Source organism: Rhipicephalus sanguineus, chromosome 8 (genome assembly GCF_013339695.2).
Source record: "Rhipicephalus sanguineus isolate Rsan-2018 chromosome 8, BIME_Rsan_1.4, whole genome shotgun sequence".
Classification (NCBI taxonomy): domain Eukaryota; kingdom Metazoa; phylum Arthropoda; class Arachnida; order Ixodida; family Ixodidae; genus Rhipicephalus; species Rhipicephalus sanguineus.
Genome location: NC_051183.1, coordinates 76,484,096 through 76,511,408, shown reverse-complemented (window position 1 = coordinate 76,511,408; position 27,313 = coordinate 76,484,096). Strand labels below are relative to the sequence as shown.

The 27,313-nt window shown below is 45.5% G+C and overlaps 1 protein-coding gene across 1 annotated transcript in view; it reads right to left on the bottom strand.

Annotated features, from left to right (window-relative positions):
- The window catches only part of LOC119402114 (uncharacterized), a 61,445-nt gene extending 34,784 nt beyond the window's left edge, over nucleotides 1-26,661 (bottom strand). Inside the window, exon 1 of the mRNA XM_037669226.2 lies at nucleotides 26,127-26,661. Within this exon, the coding sequence (XP_037525154.1) occupies nucleotides 26,127-26,166 (40 nt within the window). The 5' untranslated portion in view covers nucleotides 26,167-26,661. The remainder of the gene's footprint in view (nucleotides 1-26,126) is intronic.
- Between the last annotated feature and the right edge of the window lie 652 nt (nucleotides 26,662-27,313).

Genomic DNA, 27,313 nt, shown 5'->3' with positions numbered 1-27,313 from the left:
TGTTGATTGACAGGAGAGATCAGCGTATAAAGCAAGGAATATTCAAAACAGTAATAAAATGCATCAACGTAACCTATAGGCATTTCTAGCGCCAACAGCACGCAACATAGCCAACAAATATAACGTATAAGACAAAAGAATCACAACGTCTTCCGTGCCCGTTATGCAGGCCATTGTTAACCGATTTCGCGCGGTAATATTCCGGCCTCACATAAAAGCTGCAGGTATGACACATCGGCTTTCACGCTTCGGCTGCTCGTGTTCTATACGTAGCGCATGTTCTTCTCTAGCTCGTCTCTCGCTGTTCTGTCCGGAGGCCACGTCTCACCTTCGCATCCCAAGGTGTTCTTTTCAGGCACCCGTGCCTCACGCCCCTTAATTAGACAAGCTGTTTCAACACGCGGCGGCCGTGTATACTGTCGCACGCACACGCACGCCTTTCGTCTCGGGTATTACCTTGCTCGCTTGTTTGAAGCCGCCCCGTCTACAAGGATGGCTCATACGGGTTTATTGTTCTCGCGTTTTCGTATCGCTCGACTTTCCTCTATAGGACCGCGTCGCGGTCGCATAGGGCCTACACGACGTCTGGTGCTTCCGAGTAGAGATGTGCACGGGCCGTATTTCCGAGCCCGAGCCCCGCCCGGGCCCGCTGACTTTGTCGAAGGCCCGCCCGAGCCCGACGGCAAAGGGCTGCGAGCCCGCCCGGCCCGGCCCGACGTGCGAAAACACAATCCCGAGCCCGGCCCGGCCCGGCTTCTTGAAGGTTCGCTGTGAAAACGAAACATCGTTTTCCGGTAATTTGGCATTTTGTTGAGCATATAAAATATGATCAAACGACACACGACGAACAGTCTCTATTGCACAGATTACAAATTGTCGTGCAAAAACAGCAAGCAGTCCACCGATTCCGGCTTGAACGATCTGCGGCGCTTTTGCATTATGTAGCCCGCCGAACTGAAGTTACGTGCGCTGCTTGCACTCGTCGCCGGAATTGCAAAATATCTTTTTGCCAGCCTGGCAAGCTTGGCATATCTCTGCTGCTTGTTTTTTCCAGAAGACTAAAACTTCAGATGGACAGGACGGCGATTCCATTGAGAGATAATCGCAGAGCTCATCTTTTGTAACTGCTACATTCTCACCACTGTCGCTCCACTCGCTGAACAACTGCAATGGAAAGGAAAAACGGAAAAGACGCTGTATGCGTGCTGGAAAACAATTCCCGCTCATTCTCTATGTTTCGGGCTTGAGTCGGGCTTTGCGCCGGGCCCGAGCCCGGCCCAATAAAACTCCAAGCAGCCCGAGCCCGGCCCGGGCCCGAGGTGAAAATACGTCGGCCCGCCCGAGCCCGGCCCGCGGGCCGGGTCGGGCTCGGGCTTTCGGGCTACCCGGAGCCCGTGCACACCTCTACTTCCGAGCACGACGTCGGGGGTTCGATTCCCAGTTGTAACGATTCCCGGTGGTTTCGCGTGTCAAATCCACGATATGATTATGAGGCACGCCGTTGTGGGGGGACTTCAGGTTAAATTTAATCACCTGGAGTTGTTTAATGGGCTGGAAAAAAAAAATAAGTACATGGGTGTTATCGCATTTCGGCCACATCTATATGCGGCCGCCGTGACCGGGAATCCAACTCGCTAGCTAGAGTTTAGCACTTGTGGCAACCGCGTTGCAATAAAGATAACCATAAAAATGAATTTACGTATATAAATAAATGGCGCAGTGCTTCTGACTGACCACTTAACAAAAAAAAAAAAGAAACTGGACAGAAGTGATTATCGAAAAGGTAAAGGCGAAATCAGGGTAGACGCATTTTATGACAACTCAAAGAGATGCGCTTTAATGCTTGAAGCGAGGTCGGGTTGCCTTAGAACGTGCAATTATAAAGCGAGGTGCGGTAAAGAACAAGACGCACGTACTCGCTCTGGGAAAGCTAGGGAAGCGTGTGAACAGGTTCAAATGAAAATGTGATGATATTCAGCCGGTGGTACATGTTTGGGCACAAGCTTACACAAATCCCTCGGGTTTTTGGGACAGAAGGGGTAGAATGAACAAGTCCGCTATCTATCTATCCATTCGTCAATTGATCTATCAATTTATCCATCTAATCATCCATCCAGTCATGCATCCAACAGTCCGTCGTCCGTGTTTGTCACGTGCCGATTGTGTACAGTTCGTCGCTTGTAGTAGTAGACCTTAGTAAATGTTACCTTTATTGAGTTCATGCTTGTTTTTGCTGCTTTACTGTTATTACATGTTTATTTTATGGCGTAGAATGATGAATTAGGCTAGTTCCTATCGGTTCATAATTTCTACAGCGCAAAGTACGGAGCAAGGGGGGTGGGGAGTGGAGGGGGCAGGCACGAAACAACAGGAGGAACTATTGATTGGCAGTTTATGGCAGTTTGTATTGCGCATCCAGCGATTTGCCTAGCTTAGATTCAGTTACGCCCCAGTAATGACTTGTTGACTGCTGTGCTTACCACGAATGAATGACTGAATGAATAAATACGGGAATTCATAAATGTACGTGCATATTAAACCACCAGCTAAATAACAGCAAAACAATTCACCCGTCCGAGCACTGCAAAGTGGCCGTGTGCAACGCTCACAGTTTGGCGTGCTACACTGCATTGCTGTTACTCCAATCGCCACAAAAATTCCTTGCCTGCATAAAAGACATCCTGGTGGTCGAAACTGTGCCAGAATAGGTTGTGTTTGGCACTTGCCGCAACAGCAGCCTTAATTTTTGCGTCCACGGCACTGAAATATATTTATAGATTAATTTTCAGATTATCGCAGCTCTAGCGGAGAGTCTTTTAAAAAGTGCGGTCCGGCCAAAGGATCAAGTGGTCCGTGTATAGTTTCGCTTGTTATCTTTTCGTTATCATCAACCGTGCTTTACCTCTTTCCCTATACCCTATTTTCTTTCCTTAAGCTCAGGTTAGCTGTCTCGGGAAAGGTATACCTCAAATCGGCATCTAAGGGTTACTTATCAACCTCTCCCTCTCCTGTCCTCATATACGTGATATTTTTGTGAATGAATAATCCTCAAACCAAGGCGAGTTCCGCAACTGCGCATTCGGGTACCAACGATAAGACTATCGCCCACGACACCTTGTGCTACCCGCACAGCCACAGCCCAACGATTTAAAGGTGAAACTCCGCCGCAGTCTTGAGTAAGAGGCAATACGCCAGCGCTGAGAGTGAATCTGAACAACCCCTAGTGGTCTTTTCTTTTTTTTACGGTGCAGAAAGGAGTTCACTCCGTTGAAAAGATGATTGATGGGTCTGCAGTAGGAACGCAAGAGTGCAATGGTTCATTTTTTTTCTTTCGGGAATTCCCGGTCTTTCTTTTGTGCCCGGAAGAAAGCAACAAACAGATGACGCCAAGAAAATGACTTCATCGAGTGCTTCTGAACATTACACATCTTTTATAGGAACGTTATCTGTGTAATAACATTGCTTTTTTTTTTTTGAAAAACCGCCGTGGTAGTCTAGTGGTTATGGCCGCTTGACTGCTGACCCGAAGGTCGGGGGATCGAATCCCAGCCACGGCGGCTGCACTTCGAATGGAGGCATAGTGCTAGATGACCGTGTGCTCAGATTTAGGTGCACGTTAAAGAACCACAGGTGGTCGAAATTTCCGAAGCCCTCTACTACGGCATCTGTCATAATGTTATCGTGGTTTTGGGACGTAAAACCCCAACAGGTATTACTATTAGTTTTCTGAAATTTATATAATTGCAATCTTCGCCCTTAAAGAAGACAACCTCATATATGCAATATCTTTCAAAAATTGCTTAGACTATTCATATACTCCAATAAATCGGTACTTGAATACATATGCTGAAAACATCCGTGTAGGCGAAAGAAAGCAATGGATCGCTTGCACGGACATCACAAAGCCACCATATTGTTGTACCGCCAGGCGGGATGCTGTGTTCGTGACGTCACGCGAATGTTAGAAGATCGCACGCGGGTTCTGTACTTATTCTTGCGTAGAGGCCAACAACGTTCCCCAACGAGTCTTTACGACTTTGAAGCAGGTTAGGCGCAGCAGCGAATATGCTGCGCTGACGTCATTGTAGACTACATATTGTAGTACCAGTTCGTTACGAACCTGGGTTCGTGACAATTCGTGCAATATATTAGCTCGTGCACTACTGCACGAATACTTGAAATGCATTGGCCGAAAAGAAGGCTGATGATCCTTCCTTGAGTCTTTCTATTTCTTCCTAGTTTCTTTTCTCATCCTGATTGTAGGGTAGCCAACCGGATCCCAGTCTAGTTGTCCTTGCTACTCTATATCCTTCGTTTTACTCAATCTCTTTTTTCATAGCACCGCCATCACACGTAAATTATATCTATTCATAGTGTATTAGTACATACGTTGCAATCAACATTTACATGCGGAGCACCCGCACGTTGCGTACCGTAATAACTAAATGTCGTAGTCAGCCTCAGTACAGTTTATACGTAAAATTCGCAGACCAGTCTAGACACTGCTTAGACTTAGTCTTGGAATATGTCAAAGCAGCTGTAACTGACTGAAACTCTACTCTAACTCCATTTAACGCTATGATCACTCACCCATACCTAGTGAAATTTTTATGCATGACAAAGAAATAATTAATACGTGACTCGAACATGTTTATTTTCTAGACTCCATGTGCAGGCTACAACATTCGCATATGTTCATATATTTGGTGCTCTGTACAGTGCCATTATTTTTGGCCTTGTTCTTTCTTTCTTTTTAATTACTTGTTACTGCTGTTTTGGGCTTCGTTTTAAGCAGCAATTTCGAGATAGGTAGAAATTTAAGTGCCGAACTTCCTATTTCGACACGCATATAATTGTTAACAACCGCCGCGTTATGGATGTTTTTACGTGAACGTGTACGTAAGTGCAGGAGTACAGAATGCCGCAGGTTTTGCTTCAAAGCTGCGTAGCAGTGAGTCAAGACGTACATCTGGGCGGGATGTCCAAGGGCACGTTTGTCAATATACTAGCGGCACTTCCTGGTGCGAAAGCTATATAATTTTGTCCACACTTTGTTGGGCGGGTCTCTTTCAACAAGCTCTTAGGACCTGCAGGCAGCAGAACATTTGACAAGGAAGACCTTGAGAGAAGGGCTGTGACATGACCTAGCGGTTCTTGCCAGACAGTCACGTGTCATAACTGTTAATTTTGTGCCATCCTGGTGGATTCAGAAGCCCATAATTTTTATACCTTTTATTTCAGCCTGTACATTTCTTTTACCGTAAAGAAGTGAGCGGACACCGATAGAAAAAGATAGTGTCGATATTTTTCGAAGTAATGGAGCGATATGAAGTAGAGCTATTTTTCACTCGTATGTAGCCTTCACATGAAGATCGCCTTAGATTCTGCATGCACAGCGCTCCCAATTACATTTTCATGATTCGATTTATCGTTCGTCGTGGAAACGTGACTGAGCCCTTGAGGTTGATTAAATTGTCCTTTGCACCATAAATTTACATTCTCTGTCCTAGCTACATAAACTTGCCACAGCAAACAACTGCGTTATTTAACGTGTTTTGGGTCAGTGGTCTTTAACTTTCTGTTGTTTCGCCATTTCTTCGCGTACATACTCTCCGTAAGTGCAGTACTGCCCCGAGCTGTGCCAAGCTTCTGCCTTTTGTGTTCATTCGTTCCTTGTTCGTCCTCTCCTGTAACTATGAAGTGGTAGTGTATAGTTACATTTAGCAGCACGTTAAAAAGCACCAAGCGGTCACAATTAACCGTGACACTTCGTCAATGGCGTACCTCATCACCCAGTACGTAGTTTCAAGTACGCCTAGCAATCAAACAATATATTTTTCCCGATAATAACTTCCGGCATCCACGGCAACTCCGTTGATGAGCCCAAAAATATCTACGATGGTTTCGTATGAAGCCGGAAATTAGGCTCACCGCAAATCTCTGCAGAGGCCTTATCACAGGCGTAACTCATTACTGAGACTTCTCACCGCCGCATTGTCGCCTGTTACCTAGGTGGGCGCTCGTAATCAAATTCCGAGCCCGTAGCCATCCTATACCCACACTCCCGGGTAATGGAGGCGAACGCCGCAAGATGGCATGGCGTCTGGAGTTAACGGGCGATGCCACGGCAGTCCCGGGTGCGAGCGGGTCCCATGCCTGCAACATTGATACATTCCAGCGCCACCTTGTTTTTATTAGTTTTTGTTTCCTTTCGGGTGCCTGCGAGTCGGCGATGCCTCACGGCAACACCACACGCGACGGCGCCCCTGCATTGTGCTTTATCTTAACGTCCTCCGTACCCGACGGGCTGCGCCGTCTCCTAATGGCTGCCCTCGGTCGTGCCGCTTGATTGGCCAAGCGCAAAGTGACGTCACGCCTGAGGTGTCTTTAGGAAACGAGCGAGGCGCTCACCGGCGGGTGGGTTTTCTTTGGTCAGCGAGCGTCGCATGCTGTTATTTCTTCTGTATTCTGTTTCTTCTCTCTTCTATTTTTTCTAGCTCTTTCTTGCAGTCAGCCGCCATTTTCAGTGCTCTTCTTTGTTTGAGTGGATATTTCTAGAGCGTGAAGTTTCGGATCCCGACAGTCGTCAGTTTGACTTTGAAAGAACGAGAGGTATTGGGACGAAACTGTCGCAAGCAGCAGTAAGGTGACTGTGATATTACTTTTGTTTCTTTTCTTCCTTCGTTCTTATTTTCGCTCGTTTTTACAATACAATTTGAACTCAGGCTAAACTGATGGCTTTCGTATTTCTGGCAAACCAGAAATACGAAAGTTGACTAAACAAACATGTGAGTTAAGGAGTCAACGCTTTCCCACAGCCATGGGTCGTTCAGTACCCTCTTTTTATTTCGCGCTTCGAACCTGTAAGCATTTTCGCATCAGTGACAGTGAAGCTGAACCCAGTTAACGTTTCATTGGTGAACTAGGTGAAGCGGCTCGGAGTCGTCTTTGCAGTTTTTTGTCCCGAGAAGTCCACGGGGCGTTTACGATGGCTCATGTGCACCGTTCCACTCTGTTGTGCAGTGCGACAGAGGCAATTTATGTTCAGTCTTTGCAGAAGGAATGTTACGCGTGTTCTCATTTCGAGTCGCTGTGTAGGTGGCGTTAGCGGTAATGTGTCCTGTTGGTGCATCGTTGGCAAAGGAGAGGCGCGTAGACAGCGACGTCTTAAGGAAACAAATACCCCTGTCACACGAGAAGGTTCAATGCCATTTGTATGTAATGACACTGGACACATCGAATGACGTTAGATGCCGTGCGCTGATACACGGCAGGATATAATGTCGTTTACAGGTGATAGCAATCGCGATGCAGCAAAGAATTGAGTGAAGCAAAAAAATGCACCGCGTGTGGGACGAATATGTTCTCATGTATATGAAATCTTAATAAAATTTGTTTACAGAAGATCCCAGCCAGACTGCGTTGACACCATTGGTGGTACGCAGGCTGCACTTCGAGAGGGCCACTGGGAACGAGGATGCTCGAACTTCTGAGAACGATTAAGTTGAATTGGTTGGCAAAGAATAAAACAATAAACCTGAAAATAAATATTAATTGTTATAATAAATTATTTACCTTTTAATACATACTTGTTCGTTGCCCCGATTCTGCGAGAGTAGTGATTTGAGATAGAATGAGTTCAGTAAACTCATTAGATTGCATCAGATGTCTCTGTGTGGAACCCAGTTAACCAAATTAAATTTAAATGTCATTAGGTGAGATAGTTAGTTAATTCGGTTTTTATGGCGTAAAATTAGGTGAGATAGATAAAGGCGATTGATGTTGACCAAGTTCTTGTCCTTTGAGATGCATGCTCGGCGAGGTTTTACGTAGCTGTGTAGGGACTATGGAAATTGCGCTGCAGACATTTGCGCAGCAGACAGCGGTCTTATATCTGAGATTATATTCTGCGTGCGAGTCCCACTTTCTTGGGAGGTTAAGCCGTTTGAGGGGACGGGATATTTTAAGGCGAAACCCTTAGGTGCCTCATCAAACACGAAAAAGCGACCATCAGCATCATCACAAGTGATGCAAAAAATCATCACGTGATGACGTCACCTTACGACGTCGTCATCGCGTCACAGGTCACCAAAATTTGTGTCATCATCATGACGTCCGTATAACTACACATGATGACGTCATTATATGACATTGTCATTTGGCCATAGGCGGGTCGATCCAGGAGGCACTAGAAAACCACGTGAGGTGCCGAAAGCTTCCAATCTCTCGGATCCCGGAAGCATTGCAAGGCCACATTGGGAGCAGAAAGTTTTCAGGAAAAGCGGAGGGGGGGGGTACAGCCGACGTCGACTGAGAAAAAAAAAAGACGAAGGTTTTCGCCTTCCAGTCGTCTTAGGAAAATGCATAAGGCACCATGTGACTTTTCTCGAGTGCATCTTGTGTTTTTTCTTTTTTTCATTTTTCCGTTTTTCCAGACGATTTGCAAGTTTTATAAGTTCTCTTATGTAAGCTTTGACAGAATTTTCTAGGAAGCTAGGTTCCCCGCTCACTCCTCAGATACCTCGCTCCATTATTCAATTTCAAAATAACAACCTTCATCTTTGATTTTGTTGCAGCCAATAACTGATTAAATTATGCCACATTATCGACCTATTCTTTCACAGGACCTTGCTCACACACGAAGCAGGTGATGTAGCCGTGGTCATGTGTTGCACCCTGAATACATAAAGCCCATCTTGTACTACCGAAGCGATGATGCAGGAGCAGAAGAAATCCAAATAGGGCCTTGGCCTCTCTGTCACGACGCGGGAGGGAGCCACATCAGTCCCTGACTGAATCCCGAGGAGCTTAATAAAGTTATTCATACCGTACCGGAGAGAACCTAAGCGCAGAGGAAGAAAAAAATCCAGACCAAGGCTTTGGTTTAGAAATGAAACAAAATCTACATTATTCCTAGTAAAGCAAGGCAAGCAACAAAAAGGTTTGAAAAAAAGGGAGAACTGCATGGCCACAGAAATAGTGCGTGCATATATCTTGCGATGAGGGAGTTCGTGGAATTCCTTACGGTGCCAAGTACACCATGCTGCTACGAGTATCTAGGAGCCTCTAGGAATTTCACTCGCAATCCAAGCCGTGCATGCCATTACGCGGCGAATGATATATATAACATTATCCAGAACCCGCGTGCATCACAGGAGGACGAACAAAAGTTGTTTACCAGGAACCTTTAAAGGCAGGTTCAAAAGCACAAGCGACAGCCTTTCCGTCTTAGCTGCATTTCTGTGGTAAACTTAAGCTAGTTCACCATTAAAAAGTTTCAGAAAGTGAGTATTACTTGTTTAACTGAATGCACTAAGTGCAGAAACATATCGTACATGCTAAATACGGGAAGCCTGAATTTTGCAGAAAGAGTCAGTAATAGCGTACAAGGTTTCGCCTCTATGAATACACAGTCAGTTTAAACCATGTGAAATGCAAGGACACCCGCTTATTTTGAGGAGCGCATTAAAGAAACCTAGGTGGTCAAAATAACCCGAAGTCCTCCACTACGGCGCGCCTGATATCATATCGTGATTTTGGCACGAAAAACCCCGTAATGGCGATTAATTACATTAGAGTTAGACCATGAATCAGAGACAACTTTGCGAAGTTGCTGCGTAATGCCGTAGCTTTACATGGTTTGTATCTAGGGACAATACCGAAGGCATGGCTGTTAAATCTTGTGCATCACACAATAAATTTCGCGAGACCAAACCATGGGCGCCGGCAGGACTCTGTCTTGGAGTTGCAATGCGGCTGGGAGAGTGAGGGCGCTGGTGTAACTTGCGGCGGGGGGGGGGGGGGGGCAAGTGCCCTTTTTGGCACAGCCCGGCCGACGTCCGTAGACCAAAGACACGTCCGTTAGGTCAAGTAACACCCTGTTTCACTTCAGGAACACATGTGGTCTTTCTCTCTCTCTCTCTAAGGAACACGTTATGAAGAGAAGCGCAAAGCGGCCGCTTTGTCAATGTTCCTGAAGGTAAGCGCGCGGTGCAACGGCGCGGAGACGCGGCTTTCAAGGAGACAACAACATGGCGAGCATGGCGAGGGGGATGAGAGTCCTCCACGAGGGGGCCTTGCGCCGTCGTCGCCATTTTGCGGCCAGCGACAATGAACGCTTGATGGCGCCTCCACTTTGGCGGTCTCGTCGGCGCGTGCTGCTCTTGTCACGCCTGTCGTGAAGAGAAGATAAAGGGAGCACCGAGAGGAGAATGTTGCCAAAGGAGGGTTTTTGTATACGTCGACTCGACAAAAGAGTTTCCTGCCACGAAAGGTCGCGTCCACGTTGTTGGAGAGTTTCCCGAGCGCCGGCTCTCATCTCTATGTCCCCTTCGCCACTGAAAATGAGCGAAGAAAGGACGAGGAGTGAAAAGACGGACAACGAAACGCAGAATGGTTTAGAACTCTGCGAGAGTTTTAGAATACAAGCAGACAGAACGAGAGAGTGAGATAGAGTCGTAAGCGGAAACGGGAGGCGTTTTGCCAGCCTAGACGCCCAGCATGCAACTCCAATAAACAATTGCAGCGGTGGTCAAGTTGCAGAGCGTCCACCTCAGGTTCGGGATGTACTGGGTTCGATTTACACGGCCGCTGGGCACCCACCGGTCCTTCTAATGAGGAGACAGGTACCGTAGAAGCGTCGAGATGCGGGCTAGTTGGTATACGTTCATTTTTACAGTGGGAATAAGGACGGGACAAAAAGCGAGAGGTTAATAGACAAGACATGCACCGAAACCTTGCGTTTGTTGGTCTACGGTTCTAGCGGTTTCACAATAATAAGGACGCTTATTTCTGCCTCACACAAAGAAGCAAGGCTCCGCGTTGTTTAGGGGATATAAACGATGTGCAATGAAACCATAAAAGCAGTGCACGGTTTAGATATATTATATGAAAGATGACGCAGTGTCACCTACAGTGTACACAGTAGCCATGGTTACGTGGGTTGGGTTGGCTCGCTTGCTTTTTAAATGCGAAGCACTTCTTAGCGAACTTCTGCGACTTTGAGCGTATCTATCTATCTATCTATCTATCTATCTATCTATCTATCTATCTATCTATCTATCTATCTATCTATCTATCTATCTATCTATCTATCTATCTATCTATCTATCTATCTATCTATCTATCTATCTATCTATCTATCTATCTATCTATCTATCTATCTATCTATCTATCTATCTATCTATCTATCTATCTATCTATCTATCTATCTATCTATCTATCTATCTATCTATCTATCTAGCCGCCTGCGACTTTGTGCTCTCCTGGTCGCTTGGTTAATCGAATGTACACAAAAATTGGTATGGCGTAACATGACTATATGACGAACATTATTGACAAGTCATAACATGAAAATCATAACACGCATGTCATGTACAGCATGATTTACATGCCACGTTCATGGTGCGCTGGCGGCCGTTTCGCTAGCTTGATATACACAAAAATTGGTATCTTGCGACGTGACTGTGTGACGAACATAAATAACACACGAGTTAACATGAAAATAATGACACGCATGTCATGTACAGCATGACTTACGTGCCACGCTCATGGGGCGCTGGCGGCCGTTTCGCTAGCTTGATCTACCCCGAAATTGGTATTGCGCGACGTGACTGTGACGAACATAAAAACAGGAGTTAACATGAAAGTCATGACACGCATGTCATGTACAGCATGACTTACCTGCCACGCTCATGGTGCGCTGGCGGCCGTTTCGCTAGCTTGATCTACCTCGAAATTGGTATCTTCCGACGTGACTGTGTGACGAACATAAATAAAACGAGTTAACACGAAAATCATGACATGCATGTCATGTACAGCATGACTTACGTGCCAGGCTCATGGGGCTCTGGCGGCCGTGTCGCTAGCTTGATCTACCCCGAAATTGGTACTGCGCGACGTGACTGTGTGACGAACATAGAGACACGAGTTAAGATGAAAATCATGACAAGCATGTCATGTACAGCATGACTTACACGCCACGCTCATGGTGCGCTGGCGGCCGTTTCGCTAGCTTGATCTACCCCGAAATTGGTATCTTCCGACGTGACTGTGTGACGAACATAAAGAGACGAGTTAAGATGAAAATCATGACAAGCATGTCATGTACAGCATGACTTATGTGCCACGCTCATGGGGCTCAGGCGGCCGTTTCGCTAGCTTGATCTACCCCGAAATTGGTATTGCGCGACGTGACTGTGTGACGAATATAAATAACAGGAGTTAACATGAAAATTATGACACGCATGTCATGTACAGCATGACTTATGTGCCACGCTTATGGGGCTCAGGCGGCCGTTTCGCTAGCTTGATCTACACCGAAATTGGTATTGCTCGACGTGACTGTGTGACGAATATAAATAACAGGAGTTAACATGAAAATTATGACACGCATGTCATGTACAGCATGACTTACGTGTCACGCTCATGGTGCGCTGGCGGCCGTTTCGCTAACTTGATATACACCGAAATTGGTATCTTGCGATGTGACTGTGTGACGAGCATAAATAACACTAGTTAACATGAAAGTCATGACACACATGTCATGTACAGCATGACTTACGTGCCACGCTCATGGTGCGCTGGCCGCCGTTTCGCTAGCTTGATCTACCCCGAAGTTGGTATTGCGCGACGTTACTGTGTGACGAACACAAATAATAGGAGTTAACATGAAAACCATGACCTGCATTTTCCTCAGTGACATACAAGACGATGTATGCAGCTTTTTGCTGGCTGCTTCGCATTACATCGACTCCCACAATGCGTGGGATCTGCCGGTTTTTTTACCGCCAGAAAACACAGGGCAGTAAGACGGGCACGAGCGTCCCCACGGCCAGGCGTCAATATTTTGTGGTTAGAGAATAAGAACGCATCTCTTTAAAAAGCACGAGCAGCGATGGTGATTTTTCCACATGTTTGATGGCACTTATTTCAAAATCGGCGCTAGTTTCTATATCGTTTTTCAAAGAGGACGTGCATTGTAGACTCACTGCATTGAAATGATACATTTAATTGTATGTATACCCTAAAGCAATTAGTTGAAAAGGCGGCCACTGAAATTGTGAAATTATTTAAATAATGCGTTTTGATTTTAATTGGTGTAATCTTCACTCTTGATTTCTTGCGCAAGTAATGTCAGGTCGGAGTTATCCAGACCCATGGGTAGTTATGCACTGCATGTCTGATACGAAAGGCTGTGTTTATTCTAAAAAAAAATCTGTAAAAATTTTATTGATTATATCCGGCGGTATCAAGCGTGGCGGGGCCACAAGCGTCCCGGCCCAGGTGACGGCACGAAAAAAAAATTAATTTGTGCACTTAAGTACGACCTTCGAGAAAACATCCACACAGAAGGTGCGTCGTGAGTCGAGAGATCGTTCAAAAAATAATAATACAGCGGAATCGAACAAGACAAGTACAACGCAAGAACAATGAAATATCACACTACATTCATGCTAACAAAAGTCCGTCGATGCGCCTCGGGATTCAGAAGCGCGGGGCGCGGTGTTTCTTTCCTCCCACTTTCTTTCTTCGTCTCTCTATTTCGATTTCCCGCTTGGCTCTCTTCGACTCTTTCTGTTGTCGGCCGTTTCTCAGCCGTCATTTCGGCGCCGAAAATATGAGGGCTTTGTTGCCCACTCCTTTTCTCTCCTTCCTCCGGCTGGCCTTGCCCCACATCAAAGACAAGACGGGCGTGCGCGCTCTCTGAAGCAAACATACCCGCCTTGCCAGCATAAGTCGAAAAAAGAAAATTTTTAGTTTCTTGGACGTAGCGATAAACTCTCCCGGTGGAGCTTCTATGAGGGTAGCGACGGCGTTATGGCCTGCTATTCGCTCAAAGTGCGTTCGTGAAAGCGGGGAACCTCTGGGAAACATTATTTTTAGTTGCGTAACGAATCCACGCAATTCCAAACCCTATGTACAGTTATGAGTTTATATTTTGTATTCTTTTTTTTTCTTTGGTCGTCGTGAGTGCTTGGCTATAATGTGCGGACACTTCGAGGCTAGTAAGGCCCATGATATATTTTTTACTCTGTCGGCGGAAACGCTGCTCTATTACATGAGTCATACAAAAAAAGAGGCCAAATTTGGCGCAGCATTTTTATTTCGATAGCAATTATATGGACAGTCTCGCCTGGTTTTTGTCCGTCCCCGTCGCCGTCATTCACTGTATATCTATAAGTATGTATATATATATATATATAAAAGCCCCAAAGAATAATAATTCAGAAAAATGCTTTCGAGGCGCGGAATTGAACCAGGGACCTCTTGCTCCGCAGCCCGTGGCGCTAGCCACTACGCTACGAAACGCCGATCTTCTAGGAAGCTAACGGCGAGCGTTATATACACACCCTTTACCGCTGGCCGGACTCAGAGACAGCAAGTGCTTATAAGCGTACCTTCATTGCCAGCGAGATGGCGCGAGGAGCGCAACGAAGCTTACTTCGCTCGCTGCAGCGGCCGCGTTTGCGAAAGGAGCACGCTGTTCAAACAGAAATGAGTAACAACTGCGACATTTAGTTCGCGCTCGTCCTGTGTGTACCTGTTCGCCCGTTTCGCGCGTCCTGCTTTATGTTTCAGCAGTGCGCTTCAAGTATCGAGCTGTGATGTATGATAGTTTCGCGCTCGTCCTGTGTGCGTTCTTTTCGTGCGTCCTTTGGGCTTGAGCGACGCGCTGGCAATTTCGAGCTGCTTTCCGTTATTCGCGTTACATTCGAATTTGTTGCTATCAGCATTCATTGCTTCACCGTTGCGGCGAAACTGGACTTTTTTTAATAAAGCTTTCATTCTGCATAACCTCGCATTTAGATGGAGAGAAGGATATCGCTGGCTGAACGAGCGGCACAAAAGTAATTCGGGCAGCAAGAATACCCGGCGTTGAAATGCAAGTTTCGTTGCTGAATTTTTTTTTAATCGTTGAAGGACGTTCGTGGTTGAGATTAGGGCGCTGCATTACTGAGCTCTTGGACGTGAATTGGGTTCCTGGTGACGGCCGCTACATTTCAGTGAGGGCAAGCTGCAAAAACACCCGTGTACTTAGACTTAGGTGCGCTGTTAAAAAACACCCGGTGGTAAAAATTAATGCGGTGTCCCCCACTACGCCACGTCTCATAATAACATCGTGGTTTTTACACGTGGAACTGCAGGATTTACTTTTTAGTTTTTTAATGCCGCTTCACAAAGACGGTTTCTCGAACCCTGCTTGGTATCGCTCAAGCCATTTTTTTTTTGTGCTAAAAAAATGATCAGAAATGAGCCTAGTATACTCTCAACGTGGTAAGTACAGCCTCCCATTTTTTTTTAACCTGAACGTGCGAGCGTCGACCGCCGAGTCGATAAGCGCCGTATAACGGAGCGTAGCGGCGAAATGAACGAGAATACGCGCATGCGCGCAGTGAACATGTTGGTGCAGCTTTCGTCTGTTAGGCTGTTAAACGACATGGACCCAACCCCGCCTACTTTTTTCTCCTTTTTTTGTCCTGTTTTTGGCTTGCCCTGGCAGTTGTCTTTGTTGCCTCAGGAAAATGCTCCGTGAACCACATCAAAGAGAAAAAAGAAACAATGCTGATACGCACGTATAATGAGCGGGTCTATATCAGATCCCACCAATCTCACGCGCATCCAAGTTACATATTCTTTACAACGTGATGGGAGCGTTCAGAAAAGAAAAAAATAGGATGACGATAACGGTGGTCAAAGTAAGCGGGGGTGGTGTCCGGTTCCCGAAACGGCCTAGCAGAAGACAGCCGCACAGGACTGCTCGTCGAGAGCACGCGCGTATTCTCGTTCATTTCGCCGCCGTGCTCCGCAATACGGCGCTTATCAACTCGGCGGTAGAAGCTCACGCATTCAGGTTAAAAAAAAAATGGGCGGCTGTACATACGCACCGATTCGTTCTGTCCAGTCAATTTATTGTTTTTTTCTGGAAAATATTGTGAGGGGAGTACCGACGAGAGCCCACTGATCCTTCTTCGCACACAGGTATCCATAAATAGCATTTCTTGACCCCAAAGTCACAGTACGGCAGTCTTAATATCTACGTATATGCAACAATGACAGCGACTTTCGAAGGACCTTACAGATTTCCAAGAAAACTCTACGAACGAACTAGAAAACCTTGCTGGAAACTATGCATGCGGGGATGCTGTACTCAAGACGGCTCTGGCTGATCACTCATTTTGCCTGCTATCGAGTTTGTACACGTACTTAGATGTATATTACAAACTGCGATATAGCTGTAATTACAGAGGAAATGTGAGAACGTTAATTATATTCTCTTTCGTTATAACTTCCTTGCTGTGGAGGGATTTATGTATACAGCAACAGGACTACTTCATTTCTATATGTTCTGCAGCAAAGAATAAAGAACAACTTTTACCCTAAAATAACAAAAAAAATAAGTAAAGAAGTCAAATAGCAGACAGAAACACATAAATGAAATAGCATGGCAATGGACAGTTTACTGGGAAGAGTTCACTTCATACTTGAACGTATATACGAAGACGTTTCCGTACAAGTTCTATTCACAGTACGCGGGATAACACAGAACTTCATAGGTAAACATATGGCTGCACATGGCTGTTCCCACAAAGCGCTGTCCAGTTTCAGGTTTCTAAAAGAAATACTTTAAGATGTTTGCCTTTTGCTGCCGAAGCTTCTCAGGCCGCGGTCCAAGTAATTTTTGTAATGTAAAAGAGCGCCTGTCCAAGATTGCTAGCTTTTTCTCTAACTTTGATTATTATAACAGAAGGATCTACCATATTTCTACGGAGAGGTGGTTTGACGGCGTTAAATCAAATTAATCATTGTTATATGAAAGTCAATTACATTAACTAACACCAAGAATAGTTTGCAAACAAGCAGCGTAGTTCGGCATTATCTAATGGAAACGAGCATGCAAGGAGACATGATCGGGACATTGTATCGTACACGGTGGTCAAGACATGAATATTTATCGATTACGGAAAGCCCTTGCGCTACTGTTTCATGGATGGATGGCTGGTTGGATGGGGCTGTGCCCATTTCAGTCGGGCGGGGGCTCACGCCACCTAGCCATAACTCATGATGAAGTACTAACACTATGTAGCGACACACAACACACTCGTGTGTGTATGTGCGTGGTTATGATTGCTTTTATCCCCTTATTATTTATTTTCTTTCTCTCTCTCTTTCAACGCCCTATTCCCCAACCCCAGTGCAGAGTAGCATACCAGATACTACCTTCTGGTCATCCTCCCTGCCTTCCTCTTCTCTTGATCTCGCTCTCTTCACTCCTACCTCGATTTTTGCCACCAATCAGATAACGTCCTCTTCGTTATTTCTATCTACTTAAAGCCTATTTTGCCTTCACTGTCCCTAAAGCCTAGTGCTTTGAAAAATTCAGCCCCATTGATGATGATCTATTGCTTTTAGCGCACTCCTGGCATTATAGAAAAGCACGACGTTAGAATCACTTGACGTCGTGACCTCACTGCTACTGCGCTTTCTTCGACTAAGCATGAATCTTGCCGTACCTTGCTGAGGGGTGAAAAAACAGACTAACTTGGTCTCAAAGCGAGAGCTAAACAAAAGGCGCCGTCACCAAATTCAGTCAGCGCGTTAGTTTAGCAAGGCGAGAGTAAGCAGAACAACACGTTTGTTCACCCATTCTCAGTTCGTCGTGGCGGTAGACACTTCGACGGCTACATTTACACTTCGGGACAAATATTTGCGGTTACACTGCGGACAGCTACTATGCGATGTTCTCCATCGGCTGTGTTAACATAGCCCAGCCAAAGTTTTAGAGGTTTTCTTTCATCCCTTCTTTTCTTACTCGTGGCGGAGCTTGTATAAGAACTGAAAGCAAACCGAAGAGCCTGCGTCACGTGTTTGAGAACGTCACAAGGGCGACAGAAAGCGCCGTTCGGCCCGCACTACGCCCGTAAAGGCAGAGCTCTTCCTGAAGTTTCTTCGCGCGCTCTGCGCACAGTTATTTGATCAAGGTACGTGAGAAGAAACGAAAACTTTCTTTTAGGCAACTGATGCAAGACACACGAGACAGTGACTGCATTTCAGGTAGATCCAGTCTCTTGAAATGTCTCGAACGGTTTCTAAAAAAGGAATAAAATCCAATTTACGAAGGAAAAGGAAGCACTGCAGAAAAGAATTGAAATCGGCATAAAATGCCTGTAATTTGTGCCTCTCTACTTCTTTGATATGCGCGAATGACACACACTTTTATGACACGTTTGTGTACCTCTAGTCTTCTTCTCTGAGAACGGTAACGTACTTTAGCGTTCACATATGCTGTAGCTGCAAAAAACTCAGAGTACTTTATGCATTCGCATAAGCCGACTCGAAGGCAAAAGCCATCTCCTTCTGCTTCCTCTCAGTCGAAGTATTGATCCTCCCAAGCACCCCTCCGAAAGCGTTCTTCACCTAACGTGGGTTTGCACTGCCTCCAGGATCGGAGGCATTGCAATCTTTCTGGCCCTCACCTGGTTTTGCACTGCCCCCGTGATCGGCCAATCTTTGACCAAGCGACGATGTCATGAAATGGCGCTATCATGTGATGTCACGTTATGTGTCGTCATGAGTACGTCATGATGACATCACATATTTTGACGCTACGGGACGTCATGATGATGACAGCACGTGATAATCTTTTTTGCATCACTTGTGTTGACGCTGATGACGCGGGACGACGACGGTTAGTTTTCGCGTTCGATGAGGCATCGAAGGCTTTCACCTTAGTAATGTATCTACATCTTTTTCTGCAATATTCGTTCCAACCAACGCCGACGCCTCGCTACGCCGTGAGCAATTAACCCTTTCAGACGCCACCTATGCATAACTAGCCGTAAATACGTCAAATCAATACAACGTTATATCAAGGCACTCGATATTCTAGTGCAACAAAAATAATGTCATGATGCGCTAGTTTATACATGTTATAGTAATTAATTATAATGAAACTGTAATTAAATATATATTATAAGTCATTCATGCTCTGTTTTGCAATAATATAACCAAATTTAAGGCTAGAAATATAGTGCAATTTCGTTTTCACTTATGTCCATTTTGGGCAAAGAAAAATTATACTTTTGACGTGGCTTGCGGGAAGCGGAACGTCGAACGACTCGTCTAACATGGCAGTGCCTTCCGCAAAGTGACCATATGCAACATCGAGAAAATGAAGTTAAATGAAGAGAAATTTATCATGCAGGTAGTTCAGTTGATACAGAGCTCAATGTACCTTGCTCTTTCGTAGCCCCTAGTCGACACAACTAACAAAAATAAGTGGTGCACACTATTGTGTACTTAGCGTTTCATATGGTTAAGGAAGTGAACCCACGGTGGCTGCGGTAGGCACATCGTCAGGTTCATTCCCACACTATCTTTTATGCGCGTCGGTCGTGCGTAGTACGCTACTGCGGCCAAACTTTCAATGCTCTAGTTGTCCGATATACATAAAGCGATATTCGTGCCACCGGCGCCGTCAGCCCACGTCTCTGACAATCATCCTCGGAAACAGCAACATACGTAACCATGCTCGACAAATTCTGTGTTATCAAGGGCGCCCTACAACTGGTGTCCTTGCGCGAGCTTGCGAAGGCGTCTGAGAATGCTACCTATTTGCGCACCCACCGTCCCGGCAAACAATTCTGGTAGTTCCACCTGACTTCATCCCCACTCTCGACAATACTGCCTTTGGATACGATGTAGTAGACAGCGCGTCGACACATGCCCGGCATAATTCGTTTCTTGTTTTTACTTCACTGTAGACAAGAATTTTGTACGAGTTCGTTTCTTCGAGCAAATAAACACAGAATACACAACAAAGGTTCAGATATTAGCTTCCATTCATTGTCATATCGATGTTCATCGAGAAAGTCAGTCGTCACATAAACATCTGTGGGACTCGCAAACTTACCGGGAGTTCAGTAACAATGCCTGTTCACTGCGATCACTCGTTTCCCATTAATAAGAACCTTGAGTTCATCAGAATAGGTAGCCTAAGTGGCCACTGTATATTGAGTCTTACTGAAACATTTTACAGCGTATTCCATTTCAATGTTCTCAGAATAAAAAGATATGCTGTGATTTTCTGTTTGGTTCCCACTCTACACTTCTCAGTGAAAAATTTCTATCAGATCCATTATTTTCCCGCACCATTTAGGGGACGGAGCACAGATCAGATGCTTTTTTTTTTTCACGGTGATGTCTCTCCGCACGCTTCCATAAGTATAAGCACGCAACAAACGCAAAAACACAAGCACAGAAATCTTAAAATTGCAATTTTAATATAAATGAACGAAATAAGGGAGATTTTGAGGGCTCGTTTTTCTTTGCTAGGCACAACATTAATTAGAACTAACAGACAAGAAAGCGAAGAAAGGTATAGGGGGGATGTTATTTGTAGTAATTATGACGCAAATGGGAAGAAAGTAAACGTGGACGAAGAGATAACTTAGCCGCCGGCAGGAACCGAACCTGCGACCTTCGAATAACCCATTAGGACGTTTAACTGGGCAAGTTAGTGCGATTCCATCTTGAAAGAATAAATAGCGCTAGTGGTATATGTGTGACTTGTGGGGTATATATGTGAATTTAAAACCTAGGAGTGTTAGTCAGCACCGTTAGTAGCCATGATTGCGAGTGACACTCAGGCAGAAAAAGAGTATTCCACACTCGCCGTCATGGCCACTAGCGGTGCTGACTAACACTCCTAGGTTTTAAGTGCACACATATACACCAGAAAGTGGACGGGGGGATGACCGCCGCCGTAGGTCAGTGTTAGAGCATCGGACGCTTTATTCGAAGGTTGCAGGTTCGGTCCATGCCGGCGGCAAGTTATCTTTTCGTCCAATTTACTTTCTTCCCAATTACATCATAATTACTGCAAATAACATAACCTATACTTTCCTTGCGTTTCTTGTCTGTTAGATCTAATTAATTTTCAATATATTAGTATATTCTGTCAGGTATCTATATAGCAGAAACATATCCGGCTTCAAGCGATGAAAACTCTTTGGAATACGGGCTTTACTAAGGCTAAATATAGAGTGGCCACTGTGGCTATCTCTTCTAATGAAATCAATGTCCCTATTAATGGGAAATGGCCCAAGTGGACGAGTAAAAAATCTTAGAAATGCAGCGGATATAATGAAGTGACAAGAGGACACCATACTGAAGTTATTTGTACTATATGATGCAAACGGTTCTTTTTTTTTCCCCTTGAAGGATCAGATGTTATATCGTTATTATAATACATAGCACGGAATATTGAAAATTTATCAGAACCAACGTTAGCGGCTAGACTCAAGTAAGAACAAAAAGTATCCGTTACGCCGTGCCTTAAACGTAGGTCATTGGGGAACTTCAAGCTTGTATTTTTGGATGGAATATGACTGAATGGTCTTCATTTTCAAGAGTTTCATGCATGCATTGTCATTGTATGTAATCGTCTTTTCGTTGATGTTATTCGTTGAAACACATTACAGATAATAACGTTGATCGTGATGAAGTACATTCGTTCGATCGATCATATATAAGGACGTTTTTTTTTTCTCAAATGAAAATTTTCTGTTGTTGGTAAGCACTGCGTTCTGCGTTCTTTCTTAGTCTCCGTCGTAGTTGCACTCTTGTAATCACGAACTTATGCCAGCATGCCCAAATGGCAGTTATCCTAAACTTCAAGGAGAGCAAGCCTTCGGTAGTTGTGAGCATTACGGTCCTTCAAGGAAAACTAGTATGCTCAAAACGATGAACAGGGACACAGCAAGACAAACACGGACGAGCGCAACACATGGATGAGCGCATCTTGCGCTCGTCCGTGTTTGTCTGACTGTCCTTGTTCATCCTTTGGCGCGTACCAGTTTTCCTTGAAGTATCAACCAACTTGCCCAGCTACAGGCTTTATCGATTCCGTTCCTTGATTGACGTTTATAATGCGACGCAAATTACACGCATGCGGCGGCACCTTCACCATCATGAGCGACCCTTTTCTCGCCCGTTAGGAACCCGTATAGCCTGGCGACCTAAAACGCCGCTGTGATTTGCCGCGAAAAACCGGGATATTAGCCGGTGCGCTGCTCATTCGAGGGCCAATCAACGGGTCGTCAGTGACGTCACCATATCTGGCCCGCGCCGCGTTTACGACACAAGCGCGCACGCTTCGGCGAATACTCCAGCGGAAGAGAAATTGGCGCAGCACGGCTAGCGAGCGACGACGGCTGTGTAGCTGGGAGGCTGTCGGTGTACGGTCATCAAGCGTACTGCGAGGTCGTACTCTCAATCGCGGGAGCCGCGCCGGAGTCGCTGACACAGGAATTCCGGAGCGGCACGCGAGAGAGGGCCCAGAAGAAATAAGCAAAGAAAAAGAAAGAAAGGATATAGACAGGATAGAGAGAGAGAGGGAGGAGAAATGTGCTCACAGCAGGCAAGTATTGCGCAGAAAATGGACGCTCGCTCGGCTCTCGAGAATACGGAGACCTTGCGGGAAACGACGGTGTCTGCGCCCGAGACAATAAAAAAGTGTGAGAAAACAGAAACTATGGAAAAAGAGGGTGAGGATATGCGGAGGTAGGGGAGGAGGAAAGGCCAGGAACCCAAGTGTGGGAGAAACGACTGTTGCTAATGGCTCTCTTGAGGAAAGATCATTTGGGAAAGGAGGTGTAGGGCAACTACGGACACCACAGCGTTGCTTTGAAGAAGAGGAGAAGGGAAGGAACGTTGGAACAGAGCGCGCGGAGCTTACTGTCTACGAATTTGATATTTGTTTCTATGTCTCAGCTTGCCTCTCTAGCGTTGATCTCTCCGATGTATATGTGCGTTGTCTTGCGGGTGCGTGTATAAAACGAGTTGAAGCCAACTGGCGTTACAGGATCTGGCCGGAGAAATCTGTGGACCAGAAACGTCGTACGGAAGCGACGGTTTGCTTAAGGCTGGGGTGGAAAAGGGGAATGTGATGGAGTTATCTAATGCCGGTGCGTCACGGTAGCCGTTGCTTAGTTAAGGGAGAGTACAGGAAAAGAAACGTTACATGATGTTGAGCTGGCAAGTTCGGAGTGTCTACTGAATTGCGGTTCATGCATTGGCATCGCAAGATTATTTCTAGAGTAAACTGTCCCTGTTTTGTTTGTGTTATTCTTGCGGCATAGGTGGGCGGTGGAGTGCTCACGTCATTTCTATTTCTTTTCTACACGAAATGGTAGCTTCACATGTCCTCCCTTCACAAGTATTTCGCACATGCGTAATTTTTAGACAATGTCCTAGTGCACACATAATTCGATAAGTAACGATCGCCGGAAATCAGAGGCAACCTGAAGTGCATTATTAACGAGTTTGTTAGTGAATATCAATTTTGCCAATGTAACTCTAAGTAGGTTATTCTTTCAAAAATGCTCGGGACAATTCGCGTTCGACACCTTGATCACTTGCCTACGCATTTAAATTGTCTATTCGAAACGCCTCGTAAGGCTCCTTACAATAATCCCACATCACATTATGGGTTTTTCATAAGATGTACAGCGTTTCACACTAGATCACGTAGTACTATAAATGTAGGACATGCGCGGTAGCTTGATAAAGATAGTGCGAGCACATTTTTATAACTGTTTATATGTATTATGTATTCCTTGTTTATAAATGTATGTCTATACCAGGGGCTTAGCCAGAATTTTTTTTCGGAGGGGGAGGGGGGCGTTCAACCATACTTTATGTATGTTCGTGCGTGCGTTTGTATGTGCACGTGTATATATACGCAAGCAAAACTGAACAATTTCTGGAGGGTGTGGGGGGGGGGGCTTGAACTCCCCCCCCCCTGGCTACGCCCTTGGTCTATACATAAATTTATAAACGAGGAATATATACAGGCTTGTATATACAAGCATACACACACACATTGCTACCAAGTCTGATGAGATGGGCTTGTTCTTCAGACATATTTGGTTAGAGTAAGCCAGGACATGGACATGGGCGCAAAGATAGGAGGTGAACAAAAGAAGAAACGACATACACGTCGCCCTTCACAGCTTCTTGTGTCTATCTCCTGATGTTGCGCGACATGTCATCCCGACAGAGCTAGCCTCTGCACTCGTGGGTAATTTAGCTACTATGAATCGGTGCGGTAGCTCATAGTAGCTATACGAAGTCGCGCTGCTGAGCTCTAGGTCGCAAGTTCCATCCAGGGTCGCATTTCGGAGGGAGCGAAGTGCAGAATTAGGGTGAACGTTTAAGTACTTACGTGTCAACAGATTTTTAACTCGTCAAAGTATTAGGCCACTGGCCATCAAATGTCGATCATCGCAAATCAACTCCTGCACGTAAATTATTCTTTGAAGACGCTGACCTTTGCTATGTAAAGTCGGCTCGATTTCTTCCTGTGTGTATTTCGTGCTTATATGTCCCAGACATTCGCTGACATCGTTACGAGAAATTTTAGGTAGACTGTTGGTCACCATGCACAAAAATATTTTTAATTTATAATCTACGATATCAACCTAGTGAAACGAGGTAGTCGTCGCTAGCTAAAGGAGATAACACCTCCTCCATTTATATTATCTCAATGAAAAAAAGAACAATGCGGACATGTGTAAATTGTTTAAATACGAAGTGGTTCTGAATAAGACAATGCATTGCAAAACCTTGCCAATTTTAGGATCAACGTAGTCGCATATGAGACATGTAATACGGAACACTCAGAAGTAGCACGAAATCGTACTAACTATGGAAAACAAACGCTCCGATACCAGCTACCTTCATTGTTAAACAGCTTACACCAAAAAATGGTGTTAGCATCCAAGTATGTCATCGCAAGATATCTGTGACACGATTTTTTTTATGAAGATACTGCAGCCTTATTTGTATTCACTGTACTTTGCTCGACTTCTGTACAATGCTATATCTTTACCGTTGTCGCTTCTTTCTATTTGTGTAGATATTTGTTTCATCTTCCTAAAACTGGTTTAACACGAAGGCTTCTTTTTATTCCACAGTTGAAGAATCAACCACCGACGTGTACCATATATATATCTGTATACCTCGTTTTTGCGCGTTTTCTCTTAAATTTAGTGATGTGAGTACATCCTACGGACTGTACGTTGCTGTCGTCCTAAGGGGGCAGTCTCCTAGTCAAGCTACTCACTGTAGTAGATTTTTGTGAATGCTCATTTCTTTGAATGCAATGAGAGATAAATAAAGTATTGAATTGAATGTTTTCCCCCAAACATGAGTGAACATCAACTCGCACGACTGCCAATAGACTGAAAAAAAAAAAAAAAACTTGCGCTGTCGACCTCGCTATGGTCTGCCTCGCGGTCAGATTGTAGATCTGGCACATTAAAACTTTCGAGGATCGACAAACTGAAATTAGTCAAAGTCACTTTTCCGATATATAGGGTGACACCGCGGCGAGATGGCACAGTAAGCTGACGCGATCCCCGTCGTTAACTTGTGCGATGTTTCCACGGAGATCAAAACCTTGCGTTTTGTTAAGTGATTTAAATTATATTATTAAATCTATAAACTATGACCACGACTGAAAGCATTCTTGGCGTTTACGACGCTGTCTTGTGTGCGTGTTTTCAAACGCAACCCTATCTCGCGTCGACGTACTGCAAACATTTTCAAGATTTACTACGCACTTTTCTCTGATGAGCGCCAACTTCGGGAATGAATGTATTAGGAATAAAAGCTGTGCCAGTGGTGCGAACATTGAAACATATGGCTCAGGGTGGCTCCACTGGAGCATAGATATCAATAGTTGACATTTATCATCCCGTAATACCAAAGAGACGTTTTCGAGCAAGGCCTATTTTGTTCTCAGGCACCTACTGCAAATGCAACAAGCTTTTTTGAAAAAAAAAAGAAGAATAAGAAGGGATTTACATGCTGTTCGCTGATACAAGATCTGTGGCAGGGTAGACGCCACTTATCACAAAGTACGCGTGGTCTCGTTATTTGGGTTGTCCCTCTCATCAGGACTTCAGCTGAAGTGGCTAAAAAGCGTCGAAAGAAATCATTCACTATCAACTAAAACAGGCCAACGCCACTTGACCCCTTTCAGACTGTCCCTACTCTCAGAAACCTTATCGGCAGATGATTACTACACGACAGAAAGGGACCATGAGGACATCGTTACTCACTCCACATTGAGCTGAAGAACAAGACGAGTTTTAAATCCATCCTGAGCTTCTCTCGCAGGCGTATCTTCAGTGAAGAAACCTTGGATAGCCCCAGGAGCTCTGCTGCACTCCTTCTTGGCAGCCTTAACAGTCGCAAACAACAAGATGCTTGAGCGAAGAAGTGTTTGATGCTTCTTATGCGATTAACACGTGGCGATCACAGAGCTTCAATCGCGAACGCACACATGTGGGCACACACGTAACTTGGCCGCACAACGGGGTAGTTGACAAAAACAATCCACGAATGGTGGTACCTGCAGCAAGGTGATGCTTGGCCGACGCTCGAAAAAGCGACCGTTGTTGAGCTACAACGGACGACCACCTGTGGATTTGCTCCGACCGGCGACTGTCGAGTTCGGATCAGCCAAGCGCACCTCCACAAACTTCCGCACGTCGCCTTCCTTCCCCGCTGCTCACTAAACAACGCGCGTTCGCGATGTGGAACGGCGGATTGACGCTGCCCGACGAAACGCGCGAGCCCACCGTGAATGCCCTCCAACGCCAGAAGACCTGCCTGCGCGCCCGCTACGCTCAGGGGCCACAATCACGCGCAGAACCCTCTCCTTCTACTCTTCCTCTGAAAATCTCACTCTCTCTCAACTCTGCGACGCCATTTCTGCGCTCGCGCGTTTGAGCGCCATTTTCTTTGTGTGTACGCCGAATCACGTGACGAAACAGGCCTCGCTTGCTTGCTCGCTCGCACCCGTGAACCGTGCGCGCGCGGCTCACGGTAGGGTTGGCGCGTGATGTTGCTGCGACCGGTGCACGTTTCTTGAAGTTCGCTAACCGCTCTTTCTTGCCTTCAAAAAAACATTTTCCGGCGTCGGTTCCTTCCTTCGCTGTCTCCTGCGTGTCGCATATTCTTCATTTTTCCTTTCTCTTTTTCTCTCTCTTTTACACCTGACAAGTCTCATTTTCCGTCACGTGAAGAAATGGCGGCAGCTTTCTTCCGTAGCACGCGTTTCGTCCGATTCACGCGTTCCTCTCGCTTTTCCATCTGCTCCAACGTGTACCAAGAAATAACCGGAAAGTGTCGCATCGCGCCGTCTACCGTCAAATACGGAAAGTCTGTTCCACCTTCCGATAGTTACGGGCTCATGACGGCGTCTCCCTTATCGAATGAAATGCCGCCTAGTTCACTGTTTGGG